The following is a 26438-nucleotide window of genomic DNA, read 5'->3' as shown; positions in this document are numbered from 1 at the left end:
TCTGTCGCTAAGGAGTGATCACCTTTGTATCCGGAGTGTTTGCTGGTCTAGGGGTGGTAGTGGGTCTGGTGTTGAAACCTCTCGCCCTAATTTCGTGGTCATTTTAGTCTCTGAGGTGCCAAAGTGGGCTTGGAAAGCAGGGGAGGGTGCAGCAAATTACAAACAAGCAAAATAAATCCTAAGAGGATTTAACGCCACAGAAGCAACTCGGGGCCAATTCCTGGGCTCAAAAAGAATGCCCAGTATGGCCCGAGCTGGCGGGCCGGTCTTCTGCCCGGGGTTAGCTTTCAGCCCCCAGGCGGCGGCTTGGCGCCAGGAGCGGGCGGGGAGCGGCGACCCGACGCGGCTGGGTCTCCTAGGAGCCAGCGTCGGGTGTGGGGAGGGGACGCGGCGTGAGACAGCGGGGGACACTGCGAGAGAAAAGCCCTGCGCTTCTCGCCGGTGCACCGGGACTTGCGCCCCCTCCTAGGGTTCAGGCCGCGCGAGGGACCCGCCAGCCCGGCCGACGGCTCCGCGACCCCCTTGCCTACCGAGCGCTGCTCACCTGGGCGCCGCCGAAAGTGCAGCTCAGACGCGAGGGCGCGGCCCGCAGGCGGGCTGGGAGCGGGGAGGCGGGAATCAGCGCGACGGAGCTGCCCCGCCCCCCGATGATGCGGCGGCCGCCGACTGGCCCCCGCGCTGTCACTCACCCCTCACCATGGTTTCGGCACAAAGCAACAAGGCCCGGAGGCCGCTTCCTCCCTGAGGAGCTGCTCGGGCGGCCGGAGAAGGCGCAGGAGGAGGAAGAGGCGGAGGAAGAGGAGGGGAATCGCCGCTTTCCAAACACTCTCTCCGAGGGGGCTGTCCGCAGCGCTCGGCTCTCGGCCCTCGGACGCCCGCCGCCGGGAGTCCGAACCCGGGCTGCCCGCGGCCCCCTCTTTCCCCTCCTCCGCCCGGCACAGACGAGGAACAAAGTTGCCGAGAGCGACTGGGCCGGAGGGCTGCAGCCCGGGCCGGGTGCTCTGGCCGCGGCGGCGCCGGCTCCGGGGCAACTCTGCTCCGGGAGCGCTGATGGGGGGAGGCGGCGGCGGCGGCGGAGCCCACAGCGGCGGCCCGAGCAGCACAGGCGGCGGCGGCGGCAGCAGGACGGCCCGAGGGGATGCAGCAGCAGTCGGGAGGGACGGCCGAGCCCAGTAGACGGAGACCAGGAGCGGTGGCGACGGCGGCCGAGGTGATCGGGCTTCGCAGCGTCCAGACCTGAGCCAGACCCACCCGGTCCGTCCTCCCGACCAGCGGCCGCGGCGCCTGAGCGCCCAAGGACTGGGGACGCGGGAGATCCGTGTGCTTCCCGGAGACCCCTGGGTGGCTGCGCGAGCCCCTGAGAGGAGGGGACGACCCTCAGCGCCGAGGGGGAGGAGGCTCTGCCTGCCCGCAGCCCTCCCCACTGCCACTCGTACCTCCCTAAAAATAACTCGGGCCCGCTGGGGCCAGGAGGAGCCGCCACTGTCCCCCGAGTGGAGCCGGGGAGGCGTGTCGAGCCAGGAGCCCGCGGAGCGGCGAGGAAGAGGAGGAGGAAGGGGAGTTCCGCCTGCCGGGCGCAGGGCACGGCAGCCTACGCGCGCCGCGACCCTCCCGGCTGCGCCCAGCGCCCCTCGCGCCTGTACCGCGCTCCGGGCCGCCGGGCCCATTCGAGCCGCCCCCCCGCGGGCCCCGCGCCGCCGCCGCGGTTTGGCTGATTAGCCTTGGGCGGGCGGGCGCAGCGCGCAGCGCGCAGGGCGGAGGCAGCCGCAGCGCTGGGCCGGGAGGAGGCCGGCCAGGGTGCCGAGCGGCACGGCCCGACCCGCAGGGGGGAGATGGCGTCCTACGTGGATAACAGCTTCCGCCAGGCGGTAATGAAGAATCCCCCCGAGAGGACCCCCCAGGTGAGAACGCGGCGGCCGCCTGCACTTGACCGGATTTCTCCCTCGCAGGCTGCGTCTTCCCCTGTTCCCCCACTCCCTTCCTGACACAGTTCGCCCCGAGCACCCCACTTCTCGCATCAGGACCCCTAATTCCAAAGGCATCCCACCTCCGAGTCTTTCACTCCGCCTATGCTGGTTTTAGTTTTCCCTCTCCTTGACGTTCTCCTCAACGCTCCCCTCCCCATGACTGACCTTCCCCCCATGTTGTCCGGCAGTGAGAGAGAGAGTGAGTGTGTGTGTGTGTGTGTGTGTGTGTGTGTGAGAATGAATTCTCTAGCTTTCCTTCTCCCCGGCCGCCCTTGGGTGACTCTGAATCTCAGGGGATGAGGTCCTATCTCGCCTCGTCCAGCGACTCTTGCCCCCCGTGACTGCAGGTCCATTCCTTCCCTTGCAAGTGACCCTTCTAGCTTAGGAGTTCGTGATGTTTGAAAGGTACAGTAGGAAACTTGAACGGTTGTGCTAAAGACAAATCCATTTTGACTTACTAAAGTAAAACATTGAGGTATTTGTATGTTTACTATTTTTCTTTTCTTTTCTTTTTTTGGAAGGATGCTGCTTTCAATTGAAGAGAAACAAAGTTGAATAGCTAGGCTAGTGCTTTTAGTTTAAATTGCAGACCTAGCTGCAGAGCAGGCATGTTCAAATACACCCCCGGGAAGGGCACCCTGCGGATTCTTTTGGTGTTGCACAACCTTGTCAAAATTAGATAAGTTTGTTAACCTTTATACATTTGTTTACCTTCAGGCTTATTCTTCTCTTACTTTTAGCGGCCAATAGGGTTGGATTTGGTTGTCTCAAGTTTTACTAGAGAGGGCGAAATTTTATAAAAATGTGGTGGCTTAATTTTCTCCACTTTTAGTTGCTGACCCGATAATGACGCATATTCCTAAGCATTGGGATGTTGACTACAGGAGATCCTGCCTGCCAACCCTTTTAAGACAAATAAGCCCTCCTGATTCTTGGGACCATCAAACATTTAGGATCTAATGCTTGAAAGTGTTGCTTCGCTTGTTAGGTGTTGGATGCCATCTGTTCAAATCCAAATGCTCTCGTTCTCTGATGTCGATTATTATTTAGTGTGGGGAGAACATAATAAAATAGAGTCTTCCCCTGGCTGCCTTTGGACAAGCCCCAAGAATGGCACCTGGTACCGTTTTTTGATTTTTCATTTTCCCTGGTGGAACTGTCACATCTGAGAGATCATGGATAGATTGCACATGTTTATCAAACGTGTGGAAGATGGCGGTAGTTTTACAAGAAAATTTGTTTCAGTGTCTCCAGAAAGTTCCCATTCTAAAAGACTGTTTTTATCCCAACAAGGAATGTCCTGCTTTGATCTTGCCCTTCTCTTGGTGTTGCACGCGCGGCCTCTCCTGTGTCTTTTTCATCTATTTAAAATTGTCAGTTGGATCAGTCTTCTGCATCTGAAAGTGCACATTCCCTGTCTCAGTGTGAAGTAAAAGCAGATTTCAGTGAAATATTTCCTTTTCTTTCAAGATATCGTTTTAAGTGCCAAGTGAAATTACGCATGCTGAGAATGTTAGAACCTAGCAAGGCTGGTCCGAAAATGGTGTCAGAGGCCTTTGGTGGAAATTAGAGAGGGGGGAAGTGGTGCATTTGGTTGATTAGTTAGAAGAATAACAATGACTAAAACCTGCTATCAGGTTGGGAGGGTGGGTCACCAAACAAGACTAGAAGAGGCAAAACCTCCCCTGTGACTGCGGGGTGACTGTGCCAAATAAATGAACTGTTAAACTTTATTGTTCCCCTGCCAGTTGTGTAGAATAGAGTAAAAACTGACCCAACACAGAATCTTGCCTGAGCCAGAAGTAAGTGGGCCAGCTACTGCTAACCCTACAACATGAGAGCTCCATTGATAGTCGGAAAGCCGCACATTTGCCCCACCAAATCTTCTTAGAAAAACCAAACGTCAGGAAACCTACCAAACATTTCAGACATTCCTAAGTGTCAGCCCTATTGACTTTGATGTTCATTTGGTTATTACTAGAGCAAACTCTCATGTTTATTTGTTTACAAAAGTTGTTCGAAATGTGAACGTTTTCCATCTTTACTCGACTGACCAAAGGTAATTGTCTAAAAATTTAAAATGTACTCAGAAGTTATTTTTTAAAAAGCTTTTGTTGTAGAAGGTACTTTTTATATTAAGAATGCTTTGTTAATGGAATGCTGGAAGATTTTCCATAGTCTTGTCTTATAAATGTTTGTGATTAGAGTTTTGTAGTATAAGTAAAGCAATGTTGTTAAATAAGCTTGATATCATGAACAGAAGGACAGGAATTAGGAAAGTTTTGCTGTTGTGCTTCCTTCTGTTTCTGAGGATAGACTTGATAAAGAAGTTTGTGTGATTCTCGTTATGGGCAAAAGGAAAGTGCTTTAAAAGAAAAGAATTGGAAAACATGTAATTTAATTTTCCTGCTGTTCAATTCTATTTTTTTTTTTAAAGTCTTGCCGGCCTCATTCATTTCCAAGCTCCATGAAAACATAGGTTTGTATTTAGGTCAATCAGTTGCCTAGAAGTAATCTTGATGTCATTAGTGTAACCTAAGAAGTTGACCAGAAGAGAATCTTGGGGTGGGAAGAGCACCGGGAACTTCCATAAATTGGAAACTTTTCATGTCCAGCTGGAAAATGAAAACACATTTCATTTGAGTATGTCTTTAGAGAGGGGGAATAGTAAGGAGAAATACCAAAAAAGTTATCATCTGAGTTTTAGCCAGGTTATGCATATTCAGTTTCAAGAGACTATCACTATTTCACCTGATATTCTTGAGAGAATGAAAAAAATCTTTAATCCAGTGTGTGTCCTGTATTGTGTGTCTGGAAACCTGGCTGAGTTCTGGTCAATGGGGCATTGTATTCTAAATAACAAACTTCCTTGAAAATAATGAGACCTGAAAACATTATATTGATATTTTTCAATGCACCTCTGTTGAAAAACAGGACTCTTAAGTAATTGCTTTATTTAAGTATTTGAGTTTCTGTCTTTAATCACTTAAATGAGAAGCTTGGTCACCAAGGCAATTTGGTGAAGTAAAAGATGTAAATAAATTAGACACAGCTTTTATTCCCCAAGGCTTATACAATAAAATGATTTTTCTAAACCATTTTATTAACTTGTTTAGGCCCTTTGAAATTGCTTCTGTAGAGTGTTTAAATGCATCCTGTTTTCAGTTTTTCAGGTGAAACATCTATTGCAAAATTGTTTCCTCTACTTAAAAGACCTAATGTAATGCACTTTTAGTTGTAAAAGTTACTTTAAGAAATGTTATATGTAAAATAACCACCACCTCAACTCCTCCTAGTTAATAATCTTACCTCTTTTTTTGGCTATTACAACTTTAGATATAGTTACTAACCCATTACTGTGTCATAAAGAATACAGGACTTAATTTATTACGAAGTCACTCAGTAGAATTCATCTTGAGTCATAACGAGAGGGCTGAAAACAATAACTTTAGCCCAGAGAACTGTAAATGATGAGAAACGGCACAAAAGAGTATCTCTGACAAATATTTAACTTGCAAATCTAATGGAAGAATTGTATCTGTTAAGTTAAATTTTCCATTTGAGTTTCTTTTTACCATTGTTTATAAGCAGATTCATATTTTCATTTGTCAGCCTATACTTTGATTATATTTTAGCCCATTTTGGGGTTCTAGTAATATTTGCTTCTCAAGTAGTTTTCGTTCATAGAACACAGGTAAACTATCTGTATGCCATTTAAAAAGCGTGTCTCATAAAGAAATGATTGGTCACCAGCAGTTAGATTTCATAACGATGGTATTTTAATTTCTTGGTAAAAGAAATACATTTATAACAAATACTAATGTCAAACTATTAGCATGTGACTTTGAACAAGTGAGAACTTAAGTTTATGGTAAAAAATGTTAACATTACTTGCAATATTGATAGAACCTTAGTCGCCTTCAAATAACCTTTTAAACATTTAGTAATTAACAGTTCCATAATTAGCTTTGCATATCTTGGCTGAGGGTCAAAAATGAAAATCTCTCCAGCTGCAGTGCTGTATGCAGATACTGGTTTAATGCAGTCACAGTCATTCCCAAATGCTGGAACCTTTTTTTTTTTTTTTTTTTTTTTAAGGAGAAGATTACTACCTTGGTTTTTCCATCAAGAAGGGACATAAGAACAAAACTAGTTTTAATCTTACTGTTTTTAAGAAAGGAAGGATGCACTGTTACTCTAAAGCTCAGTCTTGAAAGAAAATAATGTTTGCTTCATAAGAAAATTTACTGCATTTTTAAATTTAAATTTTACTTTGGACCTGAAAAAAAACTTTTTTGGGTAGATTTTGGATGATTTAAAGTATCACAACAAGGTCTTCTTTTGGTGATATTTGATGAGATGGGGTGCATTCAGGATGGTATGGCCATAGATAATGTTTGGTGATATATATATATGTATTTGGAACAGGATCTTGCTTTGTCTCCTGCCTTGGCCTTGTGAGTAGCTGGGTCTGCTGGCTGATGACAGTGTGCCTGGCTAATTGAAACGATTTTTTGTAGACACGAGGGGTCTCACTTTGTTGCCTAGACTGGTCTTTAAGTCCTGGGCGGAAGTGATCTTCCTACTTCAGCCTCCCAAAGTACTGGGATTACGGGTGTGACCCGCTGCACCTGGTCCATTGGTGATATTTGAAGTTCAAGTTACATAAAATTGTGATGTGATGTACCTCAGATGTAAATCGACTATCCGAAATAATGAATTGATAACCTTCTAGAAATAAAACTCTGATTTTGCTGGACTCATATAATTAATGAAAAAAAAATTATTCCTGTTTTTAAAATTTTATATAGAAGTAACTTTGGCCAGGAGTGGTGACACATACCTGTAATCCTAGCGCTTTGGGATGCTCAGGTGGGAGGATCTCTTGAAGCCCAGATGTACAAGACCAGCCTGGGCATCATAATGAGGCCCCATTTCGATTTTTAAAAAAGTAAATTTGGTTTAGGCTTAGGAGATACGGAAACCACTGAAAATCATTGGTCCTTGATACCTGCATTTTATGGGATATTCCTTCTCTTCACTCCATTTTTGGTAACAATTTTCTTGTCCTGTAAAATGATAATAGCTTTCTGAGGTTTTGTGGATTATGTGAAAGTACATTAACTATTTAGTGCAATGCCTAATGTTAGTCCTCTTTTTAGCACATTTTATAAAATATCTATTATTTAACAGGCCTTGGGAATTCAAAGATGAAATGTACGTCCCTCAAGTAACTGACTAATCCATTGTTATAAGTAGGTTGTAATTCATTAGTGCTATAACAGCTATCCTATGACCGCACTGAAAAGGATATGGACTTCCTAGATGAATGTGTATTGAGTTGTAGGGGAGTAAGAATTCACCCACCAGTGAACTGGGGGACCTGAAGTGCATCCCAGATTGACCTACCGTCATATGATTAACACACATGGTAAGACAACATGTGTAGATCTTTGTTCAGTGTGCTGGGAACCAGGGATGAGGAATGATCACAGGTGTTTGGAAGCTTGTGATTTGTGAGGATAGTGAGAAGAGACCAAGAGTTCTGTTAAAGACTAACCTTCATTCTCCTGGCTTGAGATGTTTGGGAGGCTGAATTACACAATGGAGATGGATTAGAAATATTGCAGGAGTAGAATCTGCTGGACAGGGTGGCTGAATGTGCACATTTTATATCTCATTATATTAAACTATGCTTGAGTTACACCAGTGCAGCCTGAGTATGGCATAGGATGATCATGGATATTTTGTAGTTCATAGGAAAAAATCCAAGTTGTTGAATCCAAGTTGTCGAAAATAGTCTTATACTATTTTTTTCCCTTAAACATTAGTGTCTTCTACCACATGTATGTTTTGGGAATCTAGTTTGAAATATCTCGTTAATTGTATAGTTATATTAGGCCGGGCGCAGTAGCTCACGCCTATAATCCTAGCACAGCATCATTAAGGCTCATTACCTTTTGGTTAAAATGAATTTCTGTTGTTGTTAGTGAATAGTTTGGCCTTGTTCTTCTAAATACCAACAGTGTCTGAGGATTGAGGGGTTGATGGTAAAAGGTGACATGGATTTAATAGTGATAATTAAGAGAAAGCTCTGTGATAATGTGTATAAAATATAGAGCAAGGAGGATAAGGTGTTGGATGAGCAAGAGTTGTGATGGCGTACCACATTTGGAATGTTTCAATATGTGTGTATTTTTTTGTAATAATTTTTTTGTCATAATGGAAGTAGTAAGGTTAGCCTTAGCCTTTATGATTTTTAATGTAAAGGAATTAGTCAATATTCTCCAATTGAAATTTGAAAAATAAATCAGAAGGAAGTGTAATGACTCTATACAAAAGGGAGTCCCAATGGCCAAATTTGGGACAATATGAGAAGCAAATAATGACAGTAATGGATTATAACCCCTAGGGAAGAAAATATCCATGAGCCCATATTGATGTAAGTAAGTACTTGAATAAATAAGAAAAAGCAGGAGAAGAGACAGCTCTTTGTTACTGTAGAATTCTAATTAGAAAATGAAGGAATGATGGAAATAGAAAATCACCAACAAGCAAACACCACAGTAGTAATTGTTACAGGCAAGAATCATCAATGGATGCCAAAATTAGTAGGCGAAGGTATGATGAAAAATATCATAATAGATCATGTCATCAGGATATTTGCACAGTCTCAAAATATCTCCTTCACAAAATTAACTATAAAGGAAAAATCAGTACTTGATAGTAAAGAAAATTGGTGATACCAAATTAACCAGATCATCAAAGTTAACATCATTAGTAGTAAGACATGTCAACATCATGGGTCTCCTGATATAATGTGCTGAGAAAGAGACATTTCTGGTATTCTTAATTAAACATCAACCATATCATCAAAGTTAACATCATTTAGTGGTAAGACATGTCAACATCATGGGTCTCCTGATAATGTACTGAGAAAGAGACATCTGTGGTATTCTTAATTAAAAATATCAAACAGACTCAAATTTAAGGACATTCTACAAAATAACTGGCCAGTGCTCCCTGAAAGTATTGAGGGTGTGGAAGATTAAGAAATGCTCCAAAACTGTCACAGATTGGAAGAAACTAAGGAAATGTGATAACCAAATGCAGGGTGGGATTCTGGAATTGATCTGGACAAGAACAACAAAAAAAAGGTATTAGGATGACTGGTGAAATTTGAATATTTAGATAATTTTACCATGGTTATTTTAGATGCTAAATGACGGGAAGCTGGGTAAACACATAGGGGATCTTTGAACTGTTTTTTTACATAACCATTTTTACTCTAAAATTATTAAAAAATTCAAAGTTAAAAAAAGGAAGCATAGCTTTTGAAGTTTTTTTTTTTGTGATCTTGAGAAAGGGCTACCAAATTATGATTAAAAAAAAATCTTTTAGGCTGGGCATGGCAGCTCATTCCTGCAATCCCAGCACTTTGGAAGACTGAGACGAATGGATCACCTGAAGTCAGAAGTTCGAAATGAGCCTGGCTAACATGACAAAACCCCATGTCTACTAAAAATAAAAAAATTAGCTGGGCATGGTGGCACATGCTCGTAATTCCAGGTACTTGGGAGGCTGATGCAGGGGAATCTCTTGAACCTGAGAGGTGGAGGTTGCAGTGAGCCGAGATCGTGCCATTTCCCTCTAGCCTGGGTGACAGAGTGAGACTCTCAAAAAAAAAAAAAAAAAAAAAAAGAAAAAATTTTTTATTTTTCCTGTGTAAAGATTTACTCTTTATGAAGACCCTCGTACCTCTTAAGTGATATTTTGTATGTATTGAATCACTAGTAAAAGTTGAGGCAGTATATTTATTAGTTGGAGAAACTTTAAAGCACACACACACATAATAGCTAACAAATAAATGGATGAGAAGAGATAAAATGGTAACTTTTATTTTGTTTTATTTTATTTTATTTTTACAACAGGATCTCACTGCGTCACCCAGGCTGGAGTGCAGTGATGTTATCATGGCTCACTGCAGCCTTGTCCTGGGCTCAAGGATCCTCCCACCTTTGGCTCCTGAGTAGCTGGGACTGCAGGCATGCACCCATTATGCCCGCTAATTTTGGTATTTTTTATAGGTCTGGGTCTTGCTATGTAGCCCAGGCTGGTCTTGAACTCCTGGGCTTGAGTGATCTTTCCCTCTCAGCCTCCCAAAGTTCTGAAATTATAGATAGGAGCCACCTTGTTTGGGCATAATTTTAACAATTTATTCACCTTTATTCCCACCTGAATTTTGTTGATATTCCCAAGATGGAGTGTACTTTATCAGTGTTTAATGTTTCATGATTCTGAATTTAAGTAAATGAGAATTTTTGGCATAAGGAAAATTGTAGGAAATAGAATATTTCATGTATGTTTAGCAAAATAGAAATATTGTAGTAGTAGCTTAAGGAAGTCAATCTTAGTGAAATTTAAATTGTAGATTCCCTCTCCCCCACTTTTTTCTTTCCTGTGACCTTAAAAATTCTTTAAATTGTTACTTTTGGTAGGAGTGAGGGGGTGGAAGGGAATGGCAAGGGTGTGTTTAAAAGTCTAGTCAGAGCCACTATTATAGCTATGGATGATAGTGTTATCTAAGCTGAGTATATTCAGTACTTTTGTCTTATCTTAAAAGGAATTTATTAGGATTTAAAAAGAAAATAAAGAATTTTAAAAATCAAATTAAGGCAAAAAATCTCTACACATTTTTCCCTCACATGTGTGCCTTTACATTTAGGTTATAAAGTCAGCCCCGCTCTCCACTCCCATGGATTAGCTAACTGTCTTTCCTTTTTTTATTTTTTGATGGTAAATACTGGATAAAGAATGCTATTTTTTATATGTTATGTACTTTTTTCATAATTGAAATTGGTGTTAGAGGATTGGATTAAAAAACAGGAAACCTAACATTTTAGATAATTATAATGTAAGCAGGAAGGTTTTTACCGTTTTCAATAATAAAGACATAAATCATTTGTTTTCTGTATTTTAAGATACTTTTCCTGGTATTTGATGTTTTCAATAATAAGTTGCATTTAAGGACCCAAATGAAAAAGAAAAGAGCAGGCAAGGTTTTGAAGTTACTAATTTTATAAAATAAAATGAAAAATGTATAAACATACATGTGTGGACTAAACCTAATTGACAGTCATCCATTTCTTTATATAGAAACTATTTGAATTCTACAAGGCAATAGTTTCTGATTTTTTTTTTTCTCTAAGCTGCTTCATGCAGTCTTAACAAACTCCATTTCCTTTTAAACACAGTCAAATTTGTTAGGGAATATTTTGTCAAATTGATAAAAGTAGTTCTCTGCTACCTGACTTCAAACTGTACTACAAGGCTACAGTAACCAAAACAACATGGTACTGGTACAGAAACAGACACATAGACCAATGGAACAGAATAGTGATCTCAGAAATAAGACTGCATGTCTACAACCATCTGATCTTTGACAAACCTGACACAAAAACAAGCAATGAGGAAGGGATTCCCTATTTAATAAATGATGCTGGGAAAACTGGCTAGCCATATGCAGAAAATTGAAACTGGACCCCTTTCTCACACCTTATACAAAAATCAACTCAAGATGGATTAAAGACTTAAATGTAAAACCCACAACTATAAAAGCCCTAGAAGAAAATTTAGGCAATACCATTCAGGACATAGGCACCGGCAAAGATTTTTTGACAAATACATCAAAAGCAATTGCAACAAAGCAAAAATTGACAAATGGGATCTAATTAAACTAAAGAGCCTCTGCATAGTAAAAGAAACTGTCGTCAGAGTGAGCAGACGACCTACAGAATGGGAGAAAATTTTTGCAATCCATCTGACAAAGTAGTCTAATATCCAGAATCTACAAGGAACTCAAACAAATTTGCAAGAAAAAACCCCATCAAAAAGTAGGCAAAGGACATGAACAGACACTTCTCAGAAGAAGACTATTCATGCAGCCAAGAAACGTGAAAAAAAGCTCAACACGATCATTAGAGAAATGCAAATCAAAACCACAACGAGATACCATCTCACACCAGTCAGATGGCAGTTATTAAAAAGTCAAGAAACAACAGATGCTGGTGAGGCTGTGGAGAAATAGGAATGCTTTTACACTGTTGATGGGAATATAAATTAGTTCAGCCATTGTGGAAGACGGTGTGGTGATTCCTCAAAGACCTAGAACCAGAAGTACTATTTGACCCAGCAATCCATTACTGGGTCTTTATAATAGAATATAAATCGTTCTATTATAAAGATAAATGCATGCATATATTCATTGGAGCACTATTCACAATAGCAAAGACATGGAATCAACCCAAATGTCCATCACTAATAGACTAGATAAAGAAAATGTGATACATGTACACCATGGAATAGTCTGCAGGCTGCGAGATCATGTCCTTTGCAGGGACATGGATGGAACTGGAAGCCATTACCCTCAGTAAACTAACACAGGAACAGAAAACCAAACATTGCATGTTCTCACTTATAAGTGGGAAACTGCACAATGAGAACACATGGACACAGGGAAGGGAGGGGAACAGCACACACAGTGTGCGGGGAGGGAAGAGCATCAGGAAAAACAGCTAATGTATGCTGGGCTTAATACCTAGTTGATGGGTTGATAGGTGCAGCAAACCACCATGGCACATTTTTACCTAAGTAACAAGTCTACGTTCTGCACATGTATCCTGGAACTTAAAATAACAAAAATATTTATCAATCTAAGTTACATCTTTTAGTTATTGTATTGAAAAACTGCTTTATGAAATGTATACATTTTCTGAATGACTGGAAATGAGTTTTAAAAACTCATGAGTTTAAAAAATCAAAATACAGCATCATAAAATGCCAAGAATTGAATTAAGGAAGAATTTGATAGCATTTCACTGTTTCTAATCTTCATTCATATCTGAGCCCCATCCTGTTTTTGTGGAGCTGTAAGAAATTGAAAAGCTTTAGGGCAAACACTTTCTGTGTGTCTTGCTTGCAAGCTTCAATTAGAATCCATGTGCTTAGAGACCCAAAAGTTGTTTATTCCCATATGTGGACCTCCTAACCTAATGGTCGTCTGAGACTTAAGTTGGAATGGGTGAGAACTCCTATCTTGATTCTATTTTCTCTGATGTGGTTTAAATCTACATCCCACAGTTAGAGAAAACTCTGTGGGAAGCAACATGCTAAAATCATTTCACTTTAAAAGTCATTGTTTCTACTTTATATATTCTGGGATGGTGGTTTTTTTTTTGTAGTTATAAATTCATATCTTTAATTGTATTCATAGAATGCTTGTTTTGAGTTTAGTGTATTTCCTTCATATAACCTCATGGTTATAATCTTGGCTTCTGGTGTCAAACAATTGCAGCCATGGGCAGGTTACTTCACCTTAGCCTTAGGCTTTTGGATTTCACGGCCTTAAAATTTCACAACACAGCGGGCATTGACATTTGTTCATCACCTATTTATTATACCAAGTTAGCATGTTAAAATACACATAAACTTGCGAGGCACCAGCTTCATTTAAGAAAGGATATTTTACTGTCATAAAAATAGGAAGGTCATAGAAACAAATACAACTTTGTTTTGCTATATTCTGGGTTTGTTTTTTTCAAGGATTGATGAAAATTTCACATGGGTGGTTATGGTAATATTACCAACCTCCTATAATTGTGAAGATTAAATACATTAATGTAGGGGTACCCAATCCTTGGGCCACAGACTGGTAGCAGTCCATGGCCTGTTAGGAACCAGGCTGTACAGCAGAAAGTGAGTGGTAGGTGAGAGAGCCGAAGCTTCATCTGTATTTACAGCCACTCCCCATCGGTAGCGGTACTGCCTGAGTTCCGCCTCCTGTCAGATTAGCAGCAGTGTTAGAGTCTCATAGGAGCAAAACCCTATTGTGAGGTGCATATGCAAGGGATCTAGGTTGTGCACTCCTCATGAGAATCTAATGCCTGATGATCTGTCACTGTTTCCCATCACCCCCAGATGGGACTGTCTAGTCACAGGAGAAGCAGCTCAGGGCTCATGCTGATTCTACATTATGGTAGGTTGTAGAATTATTTCATTATATATTACGATGTAATAATAGAAATAAAATACACAATAAATGTAATGTTCTTGAATCATCTGAAGCCCCCACCCTGGGGAAAAATTGTCTTCCATGAAACTGGTCCCTGGTGCCAGAAGGGTTGGGGACCGCTGCATTAATCTATATTAAAGTTCTTAACACAATTTCTGACATTGAATGCTTGATAAATATTTACTCTTCTTATTACTGTTTTTCAGTAGTTGATATTCATTACTTTTACTTTTTCCCATAGATAACTTTTCATCATTAGTTTAATGACTAATTCACCAAAGTGATTTTAATAAGTTGATTTGATAGACTTGTTTATAGCATAGATTGTATTAGGTTTGCAGGTTGCCAAGAACTGCACATATAGGGGCTTAACTCTGGGCTTTTTTAAATACAATAATAAATCTAAAGGGAGACAGTGCAGGGTTGGGTTGGTGCAGATGCTCAAGAATGTAATTTAAAGAAACTGGCTGAGTCTTCTATTTAGCAAGCAGTTTTAGTCTTCAAAGTCACAAAATGGTAGGTAGCCCCAACAAACAGGAAAGGAGAGGGGTGGGTGTGAAATCCTTTTCCTGGTGTTTTGTCTTTTTATTTTGAAGGAAAGCCCTCTCTAGATACTTACTATTGGCTAAGACTGTGTCACCTGGTGCTACCGTTGTCCACAAAGGAGGCTGGAAATTTGAGTATTTTGCTTTTAAGCCTCTGTAATACAGAAAGGCAGGAAAGAAAGAGATTAATGGGTGTACTACAACAGATTTACAAGAAAAAAACAAACCCATTCAAAAGTGGGCAAAGGATGAACAGACACTTTTCAAAAGAAGACTTATATGAGGCCAACAAACTTATGAAAAATGCTGATCATCACTGATTATTAGAGAAATGCAAATCAAAACCACATTGAGATACCACCTCACACCAGTTAGAATGATGATCATTAAAAAATCTGGAGACAACAGATGCTGGAGAGGATGTGGAGAAATAGGAACACTTTTACACTGTTGGTGGGAGTGTAAACTTATTCAACCACTGTGGAATACCGTGTGGCGCTTCCTCAAGGACCTAGAAATAGAAATTCCATTTGACCCAGCAATCCCATTACTGGGTATATACCCAAAGGATTACAAATCATTCTGTTATAAAGACACATGCACACGTACGTTCATTGCGGCACTGTTTACAATAGCAAAGACCTGGAACCAACCCAAATGCCCATTGACGATAGACTAGACAAGGAAAATGTGGCACATATACACCATGGAATACTATGAAGCCATAAGAAATGATGAGTTTGTGTCCTTTGTAGGGACATGGATGAATCTGGAAACCATCATTCTCGGCAAACTGACACAAGAACAGAAAATCAAACATGTTCTCACTCATAGGTGGGCGATGAACAATGAGAACACATGGACACAGGGAGGGGAGCATCACACACTGGGGTCTGTTGGGGGTGGCGAGGGAGGGACAGTGGGGTGGGGGGAGGTCCAGGAAGGATAACATGGGGAGAAATATCAGATGTAGGTGACGAGGGTCGTGGGGGTGGAGGCAGCAAACCACATTGCCGTGTGTGTACCTATGCAACAATCCTGCATGATCTGCACATGTACCCCAGAACGTAAAATACAATAAAAAAAAGATTAATGGGTGCTGTGAGCTGATGTATTTCTTCTTTACTTTGCATAGAACATAGATGATTGTAATAAGCTTATGCAGTCATTCTCAGGAGACTGCTTTGAAAGTCTTATTGAATTATAGAGTTATAATACTGTAGCTACAGTTATGGAATACAGATATGTTCAACTTCTTGGTTCACTTATTAGGTGTATGATTATTAATTTTTTTTAACCTCAGGCTCATTTACAAATAGGGATAAAATACTAGTGGGCGAACTTTACATATAAATATTATAAAACACTGTGTAATGTAAATATTATCATTTCTATGGTAAATGGGTTCTAAACATCGCATCTATTGATTTAAGGATGTTGGCATATATTTTCTAGATTGGTTCCTTTTGTTTCAGATGTACTCTTTAAAATATTCTGGAAATTTCTTTTTTTTTTGTTGCTCCAATTGTATGTACTGATATGTTTACTTGTTGTAATACTTTGTCATTTTTCTAGGACTTCAGTGTTTCATTTGTCATTACTCTCAAAAGCTGAATCATCACTTCTTTTTAGTTTGCTTGCTTGCTTGTTTTTTGAGGCAGAATTTCTCTTGTCTAGGCTGGATTGCAGTGGTGCAGTCTTGGCTCACTTCCACCTCTGCTTCCTGGGTTCAGGTGATTCTCATATCTCAGCCTCTGGAGTAGCTGGGATTACAGGTGCCCACCACCACACCCAGCTGGTTTTTGTATTTTTAGTAGAGATGAGGTTTTACCATGTTGGCCAGGCTGGTCTTGAAGTCCTGGCCTCAGGTGATCCACCTACCTCAGCCTCCCAAAGTTCTGGGATTAGAGGTGTGAGCCACTGTGCCCAGCCAGATCATCACTTCTCATAAATATATATTTTTATATAAAATATATTTATAAAAGGTAGTTAAGTAGGGTTTTGCACTTTGTCAAATTTATACTTCCATCATAACTTTATGTCTTTAGAAAAATAGCTTCATATTGGTTGTTATACAAGACTAGCTTTGACTCTAAAACTTTAAGAATGCGTTATGTGCTGTCTATAAGGTAGGACATGTGATGTGTTATGGGCTTTTTCTGATAACATTCAAAATTTATATACATAAACTGCTCTTAATATTTTGTAGTGAGATCAGTTAAACAAGCTAATGGCTAGAAATGTTGCTGGTAAGAGTCGAGCATTTATCATCTTTAAATAATCTATGTTTCATAAATTATTTGTTTTCGTGGGACTATAACATATGCCTCAATTTGGAGTCTAAGTTAGGACTTGGTATTTCTTTAAAAGCGATTAACTTGGAGAGAGATCCAAGATGGCTGATCACTAGCAGCTCGGGCACGTAGCTCCCAATGAAAGCACAGAGAACGAGAGGACGCCACACATTCAGACGAATATTTGTAGCTCACGGACCAGGAGATTCCCAGCGGAGGAGCTTCACAGGTCGCCAGAGCGACTCTTGTGGCCGGCGCGGCGGTTTTGCTGGCGCCTTAAAGTGGCAGTTCTTGGTGCAGAGTCCAGAGATTCCTGGGCAGAAAGGCACCATCAACCTTAACACCGCTGTCTTGGCCGGTGCAGTGGATTGCTCAGATTTCGGCGCTGGGAATCAAAAAGTTGGACGTCCGCTCAGAGACCTAGTTAGAAAGTCGGTAATTACAAAGACGACAGATGGATAAATATATAATGAAGGGAAGAAAGCAGCCTAAAAAGGCAGAGAATACTCAAAATCAGAATGCCTCTCCCTCTACAGGGGATTGCAATTCCTCATCAGTAACGGAACAAGGCTTAATGGAGAACGAGTGTGTTCCAACAACAGAAGCAGATTTCAAAATGTGGGTGATGAGAAACTTCTGTGAATTAAAAGAACTTGTTCTAACCCAATGCAAAGAAACTAAGAACCTTAAAAAAAGGTTTGACGAAATGCTAACGAGAATGGACAATTTAGAGAGGAATATAAGTGAATTGATGGAGCTGAAAAGCACAACACGAGAACTTCGCGAAGCATGCACAAGCTTAAACAGTCGAATTGATCAAGCAGAAGAAAGGATATCAGAAGTCGAGGACCAGCTCAGTGAAATGAAACGAGAAGACAAGATTGGAGAAAAAAGGATAAAAAGGAATGAGCAAAGTCTCCAGGAAATATGGGACTATGTGAAAAGACCTAATCTACGTTTGATAGGTGTACCTGAATGTGATGAAGAGAATGAATCCAAGTTGGAAAATACACTTCAGGATATCATTCAGGAAAACTTTCCCAACCTAGCAAGGCAAGGTAATATTCAACTCCAGGTAATACAGAGAACACCACAAAGATATTCTTCAAGAAGACCAACCCCAAGGCACATAATTACCAGATTTATTAGGGTTGAAATGAAGGAGAAAATACTAAGGGCAGCTAGAGAGAAAGGTCAGGTTACCCACAAAGGGAAATCTATCAGACTCACAGCAGATCTCTCAGCAGAAACCCTACAAGCCAGAAAAGAGTGGGGACCAATATTTAACATCCTTAAAGAAAAGAACTTTCAACCCAGAATTTCCTATCCAGCCAAACTAAGCTTTATGAGCGAAGGAAAAATTAAATCTTTTGCGAACAGACAAGTACTTAGAGAGTTCACCATCACCAGGCCTGCTTTACAAGAGCTTCTGAAAGAAGCACTATACATATAAAGGAACAACCAATATCAGCCTTTCCAAAAATATATCAAAAAGCAAAGAACATTAATACAATGAAAAATTTACATCAACTAATGGGCAAAACAGCCAGCTAGCATCAAATGCCAGTATTAAACTTGTATATATTTCAATTGGATAAAAAGCCAAAACCCATCGGTATGCTGCATCCAGACCCATCTCACATGCAACAATACACAAAGACTCAAAGAGAAGGAGGAAGATTTACCAACCAGAGAGTAAAAATAAACAAATAAACAAAAAGCAGGAGATGCAATTCTCGCCTCTGATAAAGTAGACTTTAAAGCAACGAACATCAAAAGAGGCAAAGAAGGACATTACATAATGGTAAAAGGATCAAAGTAATAAGAATAGCTAACGATTCTATAGATCAACGAGATAGAAAATTAACAAGGATATTCAGGACTTGAACTCAGACCCGGAACAAGTAAACTTAATAAACATTTAGCCGGGCGCGGTGGCTCACGCCTGTAATCCCAGCACTTTGGGAGGCCGAGGCGGGTGGATCACGAGGTCAAGAGATCGAGACCATCCCGGTCAACATGGTGAAACCCCGTCTCTACCAAAAATACAAAAAATTAGCTGGGCACGGTGGCGCGTGCCTGTAATCCCAGCTACTCAGGAGGCTGAGGCAGGAGAATTGCCTGAAACCAGGAGGCGGAGGTTGCGATGAGCCGAGAACACGCCATTGCACTCCAGCCTGGGTAACAAGAGCGAAACTCCGTCTCAAAAATAAAAAAAAATAAAAAAAAAAATAAAAAAAAGAAAAAGAATAAACATTTATAGAACTCTCCACTTCAAATACACAAAACATACATTACCACCTCACACCTATTCCAAAAGTGACTACATAATTGGAAGTAAATCACTCCTCAGTAATCGCATAGCATTTCATAGGTTTAAATGAAATATTGGTTGGCTGTTTGTTTGTTATCTTCTTCCCTTATTCCTTCCTGACTTCATCATTAAGTATAATTATCAGTATACAAGAGGTTTTCAATACCCATTACTAAATTGCATTCTAGCCTGGGCAAGAAAGCAATACTCCCATTCTCTCTCCCTCTTTCTTTTCCTTTTTCCTCCTCCCCATTATCTCTCTCTCTTTCTCTTCCTTTTTCCTTCTCCCCATTCTCTCTCTCTCTTTCTCTTTAAAAAAAAAAAAAAAAACGATTAACTTGAACTATATCTATCAGTCCCACTAAACTGAGAGTTTATTGGGCTGGGACTTACTGTCCATCTTTTTTTTTTAATTATTTTATTTTTGAGAGGGAGTCTTGCTCTGCTGCCCAGGCTAGAGTGCAGTGGTGCAGTCTCAGCTCACTGCACCCTCCTCTCCCAGGTTTGAGCAATTCTCCAGGCTCTGTCTTCCAATGTAGCTGGGACTACAGGCACCCACCACCACGCCCAGACAATTTTTGTATTTTTAGTAGAGACAAGGTTTCACCATGTAGGCCAGGTTGATCTTGAACTCCTCATCCCAAACTGTCTGCCAACCTCAGCCTCCCAAAGTGTTGGAAGAATTACAGGCCTGAGCTACTGCGCCCGGCCCATCTTTAAAGCTCAGTACTTGCTTAACCTCTTAGCATAGAATTGGAGCTGATAAATGTTTGATGGCTTGATCTTGCTTTCCTGAGAGTTTTAGACTTGGTGGTACGGGGAAAAAGGTACAGTTGAACATTGAACAACATGGGCTTGAACTCTGTGGATCCACTCATACATAGACCGCTCCCATTTTCTCCCCTCCCTCTTATCGTCTCTTTTTTTCCTTTCCTTTCTGAGATAGGGTCTTGCTCTGTCTGTTGCCCAGGCTGGAGTTCAGTGGTATCATGGTGTGATCACAGCTTATTGCAGCCTCAACCTCTTGGGAGTAAGCTATCCTCTCACCTCAGCCTCTGAATAGCTGGTACTACAGGTGTGTACTACCATTCCTGTAGCTAATTTTTTTTTTTTTTTTAGAGATGGGGTCTCGCTATATTGTCCAGTCTGGTCTTAAGTCATCCTCCTGCCTTGGCCTCCCAAAGTGTTGGGATAACAAGTATTGGGATTTTAATAAATATATTGAAAAAATTTTTGGAGAATTACCACAATTTGAAAAAAAACTTGCAAATGAACTACATAGCCCAGAAATATACGCTATGTAAAAATTATGAAAAATGAAAAAGTAGGTATGTCATGAATGTAAAATTATGTAGGTACTAGTCTATTTTATTATATATGACCATAAGATATACACAAATCTGTTATAAAACGTTAACATTGTTCAAAACTTATGGACACTTGCAGATTTTACATAGCTCCATTTGAAATCTAGAGAAATGTAAACAAATGTAAAGATGCAGCATTAAATCATAGCTGTATAAGATTATCGTGCTTATGGTACCGTAGTAATTTTGTAGCCACCTCCTGTTGCTGTTGTGTCATGAGTGTGATTACTCATCTCACAATGAGCAGTTTATCCTCAGTAAATTGCATATTGCAGTAAAAAGTGATCTTTTGCGGATCTCCTATATTTTTCACCGTTTTTAGTGCAATACTGTAAACCTTGAATAACACCGTGGGACCCATACAAAATGCCACTGGTGATGCTGGAAGTGCTCCCAAGAAGTAAAGAAAACTCATGATATTATAAGGAAAAGTTGAATTGCTTGCTTTGTGCCATATTAAGGTCTGCAACTGTAGTTACCCAAAATTTCAGACAGGCAGTTCATCATGCAAATATTATTTTTATTATTTATTAAACAAATTTAAGATATTGATAAATACAGTACTGTAAGTGTAATTTTCTCTTCCTTATGATTTTAATGGCGTTTTACTTTAGCTTACTATGTTGTAAGAAAACAGAATATAATATACAAAATATGTGTTAATCAGGTGTTTATGTTATCAGTAAGGCTTCTGGTCAGCAGTAGGCTGTTAGTAGTTACTTTTATGGGAGTCAGAAGTTATATGAAGGTCGGCACCTCTTGTATCTGAGTTGTTCATGGGTCAGAAGTTACCTACTTCATGGATTAAATTTACTCACTGAGTCTTGGCAAGATGGTTTTTGGCTTTTGTGATGGAACACTTAATTGATATTTATCTTTTCTTATGCTGTAAGTGTTAATTCCCTCATAGTTTGCATATATTCTATAAAAAGGATCTTGTTGCCTGCCTTGGTGGTTACAGAAATTTGTGTTTCACTGCCTTCTGGTTGGTTTACCAGCTTGTAAAAGTTAGTCATGCCAGGTTAAGTATTTTATTTGAGTTTGAACTCTGTGTGTATGTGAGTGGGATATGGGTTTTTATCATTTTACTTTTGTTGTTGTTTAGTTTAGTTTTGTTTTTTTGAGATGGAGTTTTACTCTTCTTGCCCAGGCTGGAGTGCAGTGGTGCAGTCTGGGCTCACTGCAACCTCCGCCTCCTAGGTTCAATCGATTCTTCTGTCTCAGCCTCCCAAGTAGCTGGGGTTACAGATGCCCACCACCACGTCAGTCTAATTTTTATATCTTTAGGAGAGATGGCGTTTCACCTTATTGGGCAGGCTGACCTTGAACTCCTGACCTCAGGTAATCTGCCCTCAGTCTTCCAAAGTGCAGGGATTACAGGCCTTTGTTGTTGTCGTTGTTAGTCGTATTAAGTTTTTCTTTCCTGGATGTGTCTTGGACTCTCGATGAGAACTTCCAACTGATTTCGGGGCACAAGATCTAATAAGTCAGCTGGATGAGGTGGCTTAAGCCTGTAATCCCAGCACTTTGGGAGGCCTAGTTGGGTGGATCACCTGAAGTCAGGAGTATAGGACTAGCCTGGCCAACATGGCAAAACCCTGTCTCTTCTAAAAATACAAAAAATAGCCCTGTGTGGAGGCAGGAGCCTATAATCCCAGCTACTTGGGAGGCTGAGGCAGGAGAATCACTTGAACCTGGGAGGTGGAGGTCGCTGTGAGCCGAGATTGCGCCATTGCACTCCAGTCTGGTTGACAGTGAGACCCCATCTTAAATAAAAAATTAAAGAAAAATCTAGTAAGTCTTATGTAATTACAAGCCTGTAATCTTTTTGCTGAAGATGTGTCTTTATGCAAAGAAGAATGAAAAGGAAGAGACTCATCCCAGCCTAGTTTCCCTGTTATTTAAAAACAGCTAAGACAAAGCTCTTTTGTCTATCTTGGTTATTTTTTCTTCCTAAATATAGCCAAGCAAGGACTAGGACTTGTAGTAACTCTAAGAAAGTATCTCTTGATGATCTTTACAAATATACTCTGAGGGCAAAAAAAAAAGTTTATTCCACAAATAGTGTTATTAACATAACTTTGTAAAATTTCTTAAAGATACCGGATATAATAGATATTATTTATTGTTTATCTTGATGTTCATCGGGAATGGTTTTTCTGGATCATACACTTTTGCTTATGGAAGGACATATTTTTGTCTAGGTTGTCTTCAGCTTTCTAGCCTAACTTTCTTGAAACTGTGTCTGTGGTCTTTATCTAGGTTTATTTTTTTAGAAATCCAGAGTTAGATGAGAGGTTTTAATACAGTTTTCTTCCTAAATTAGGCTTTTGTTATTAAACCACACACAAACTATGAGATTTTAAAGCCCATCAGATATACCACACCCCAATACTTGGCATATATTAGGTGCTCTGCTCAATAAATCTGCATAATCAATCAATCAATGAATACATTGATTTCGTTTACAATCAAGAAATATTTTCCTACTACTTTTATTTAACATGATTGTAGGCATATTATATAAACCTTGAAATTAGATTCAGAGATAAGATTGTTTACTCTTTATTAAGTCGTTGACATTTCCTTGTGTCAAAACAGAAACTTGCATGAGTTTATCATCTGTTTTCTTTGTAATGTGCTATGGAAGTTTTTTCAGTAGCTGCTACTTCTTGGAAACCACAAAGATAAACAATTAGCTGTTACAATCTGTGCATCTATGGCAATTAATTATATCAATATATGTTAAGAAAAGAGTCTGTTCCAATTGGATTTTGGTTGTTAGATGTGAAGTTACTTGGTTGAGAGCATTTGCTTTCATTCAGGAGAGACACTGACCACTCAGAATTTGGCTACAGTATCTTGCCAGTGATGTTAAGTGTAACTTTGTTGAAAAACGCTAGTGAAAAACTTAGTGTGTCTGGTATCAGAACTCAGCACTTCCCAGTAGAAGTGTTGCTAGTGTTTATTTTCCTTTAGCTACTTGTCCATAAATAACTGGGGTGATATTTGAAAGTATAAAAATTGATTATTCTCAATTTTTATGTTTTTTATGAAAACATAATTAATGTTTTTTTGGAAAGGATTGAATACTATTTAAGGCTTCCTTCAAACTTACTATGTAGCATTTTACCCATCTGTAGTTGTGATTTTTTTATTTTTAATTTTTTGAGCCAGAGTTTCACTCTTGTTGCCTAGGCTGGAATGCACTGGTGCAATTTTGGCTCACCCCAACCTCTGCCTGCTGGGTTCAAGTGATTCTCCTGCGTCAGCCTTCCGAGTAGCTGGGATTACAGGCATGCACCACCATGCCTGGCTGATTTTGTATTTTTAGTACACATGGGGTTTCTCCATGTTGGTCAGGTTGGTCTTGAACTCCTGACCTCAGGTGATTAGGCCTCCCACAGTGCTGGGATTACAGGCATGATAAAGGAAGAGAGTTAAACACAATCAGTTTTCAGGAAAACAACAAAAAAAAAACCTATCTCCAAATTGGTTGAAACAAAATACAAAATAGCATAGGAGAGAGTGATTCTGGAAATCTCTGAAAGCCCAGTGTAAAGCAATCCATCATTCTCACCAAGCTGGGTGAAATTTTTCAAAATAAATTAGAAAGTCTCACCAATACAACTTAAAATCTGTTTTTTTTTTTCTTACATATTTTTACAGTTTTCTTATATGTGAAACTGGTGAAATGGTTTTGATTGTAAAATGTCATTTATTCTATCTCCTGTTCAGGTTAAAAAAAAAAAAACCTGATCCCTCCCTATCATCTCACTCAGAAGATTTTAAGACTTTCTCAGAATTTTCTTTTTAACTTACTGGATAAACATTCCTCTCTGCTGATTGTGAAAATGACTGTCTTAAAAGTGTTTACAGGAACCCACACTTATCCTTTTCCCCCTCTGTTTTTAGGTTAAGTCATAATTTCAATTTCCCTTCAGTTTTACTTTTCTCAGTTGATGATAAGATCAAAGCTACAAGAGGAAAAATGCTGTTGTAGACCTGTGTATTTAGGATGATCTTTTAGAGGAAAACACCCGAGCCCTCATTTCTCAATGTCAAGTTGAATCCCATTCATGTGGATGGTAATTGTCAAGAATCATATTTGTAACCACAAAGAAAAATAATCTCACGCTGTCCTCTGGGTTAAATGCTCCAGTGTTTGAATTGATTTTGTAGAGAGGTAACTGGTTCGAGGATGAAAACATTTGTTTGTCTGTGTGGTTTTTTTCTTTTTCTTTCTTTTTTTTTGAGACAGAGTTTTGCTTTTGTTGCCCAGGCTGGAGAGCAATGATGTGATCTCGGCTCACTGCAACCTCTGCCTCCCGGATTCAAGTGATTCTCCCACCTCAGCCTTCTGAGTAGCTGGGATTATAGGCGCGCACCACCATGCCCAGCTGATTTTTGCATTTTTAGTAGAAATGGGGTTTCAACCACATTGGCCAGGCTGATCTTGAACTCCTGACCTCAGGTGAGATCCGCCTGCCTTGGCCTCCCAAGTGCTGGGATTACAAGCATGAGCCACCACGCCTGGCCTGTTTATTTGTGTTTTATGGTATTATATGCATTCTCACTGTCACCATTCTCAGGACTTTACCAATGCCCCATAAAAAGCACACCTTTTGATTTGCTCCCTTTTTACCTGTGCTAGTAACTCATTTAATGCCATGTTCCCCCACTTCTTGAAGCTTCTTCTAGTCACTTAGTTTAAATGTTGAATTTTTCTTTATCCTGTCACTGCTTTTAGCTTGTGCATTTCTTTTAGGCGTTTATTCCTTGGTAATTCATAATTTCATAGTTATTAAGTATACATATCTCATACCTTTTAAACTGCAAAATTTCTCAAAGGTTAAACTACCTTAATGACCTTTATGTCTCCATGGCATTTTATAATACCTTAGCATTTCATAAAATTCAAATGTATAATGGGAAGTGTGTTTGACATTCTCATAGTAATAGAATAAGCAATACTAATGGAGTATATAGCTCAGTTTGGTACAATTTTAAAAGTTTAATTCTTAGACAGTTATTTTTATTATTTGAATATAACATTGTTCAGGCTTGTCAACTATATTAGGAGTCAAAATTGATTCTTAGAATTGCCTGGTTAGGTGATAGGAATTCAAATTTTACTTAGTCACCATGATTTGTGTAAGTTACAGAAGCAAGTCAAAAGCAAAGCCCTGAATTCTAGGCACGGTGTTCTGAATCTCTATGCCCTAGACTTCAATTTATTGCCTTGGATTATGTTTAGGTATGTATATATATGTTTGCTTTCCTTGGATTTTGAACTCTCTGTTTTATACATGTACTTTATAACCTTTCTTTTGTTAGGATATAAATACTTTAAATTGTGCATTTGTTTCATCTAGTAAAATCCAAGAAGAAAAAATACTGAGACTAATAATGTGTTAATTTTTACATTACTGTCAATCTAATAGTACATTTTGGGACCTAATTATAATGAGGAAGAGTAGCTGGGATAGAGGGACTGGTGTACTATCCAATTACTCTCCATGTGACCTTGGCAGTTTTTATTGGATCTTAGTTTTCTCATCTGCAGAATGGGATACAATGCTTTCCATACCTATTTACAGGGTTAAATAAGTTTAACATATGAGAAAGCACTTCACAGTGGAAAAGTCTACATGAATGTAAAGTATTACTATTGCTGACATAATAAACGTATTAGTGTCAGTAGAAATTGTGAGTCATTTATAAAGATAATAGTCTATGATCTTCTTAATATTTGACTAGTAGTGTTTATAGAATTATCTCTCTCTTTGGTCAATACAAAGCAGTAAAACCATGTTTTCAAATTATTATTTGTTTACGCAGGTTAATACTTATGGATTATTTTAGAAGTATAGGCTTCATT

At 39.8% G+C, this 26438-nt stretch overlaps 1 protein-coding gene across 6 annotated transcripts in view; it reads left to right on the top strand.

Annotated features, from left to right (window-relative positions):
• The first annotated feature begins 743 nt into the window (after positions 1-743).
• RAPGEF2 (Rap guanine nucleotide exchange factor 2) overlaps positions 744-26438 on the top strand; it is a 262303-nt gene continuing 236608 nt past the window's right edge. For 4 of the 6 annotated variants that reach the window (XM_064383781.1, XM_064383777.1, XM_064383778.1 and 1 more), the window contains exon 1: positions 1799-1901. In XM_064383781.1, the coding sequence (XP_064239851.1) occupies positions 1833-1901 (69 nt within the window). In that variant the 5' untranslated portion in view covers positions 1799-1832. Of the gene's footprint in view, positions 1902-26438 lie in introns of all 6 variants that reach the window. The other 2 variants (XM_064383780.1, XM_064383779.1) reach the window with 1 other exon arrangement.

The sequence above is a fragment of the Aotus nancymaae genome, unplaced genomic scaffold (assembly GCF_030222135.1).
Source record: "Aotus nancymaae isolate 86718 unplaced genomic scaffold, 86718_ANA_hifiasm-v0.15.2.pri h1tg000033l, whole genome shotgun sequence".
In the NCBI taxonomy this organism is placed as follows: Eukaryota; Metazoa; Chordata; class Mammalia; order Primates; family Aotidae; genus Aotus; species Aotus nancymaae.
Note: the sequence above shows the minus strand (reverse complement) of the source record. Positions and strands in the feature narration are given on the sequence as shown.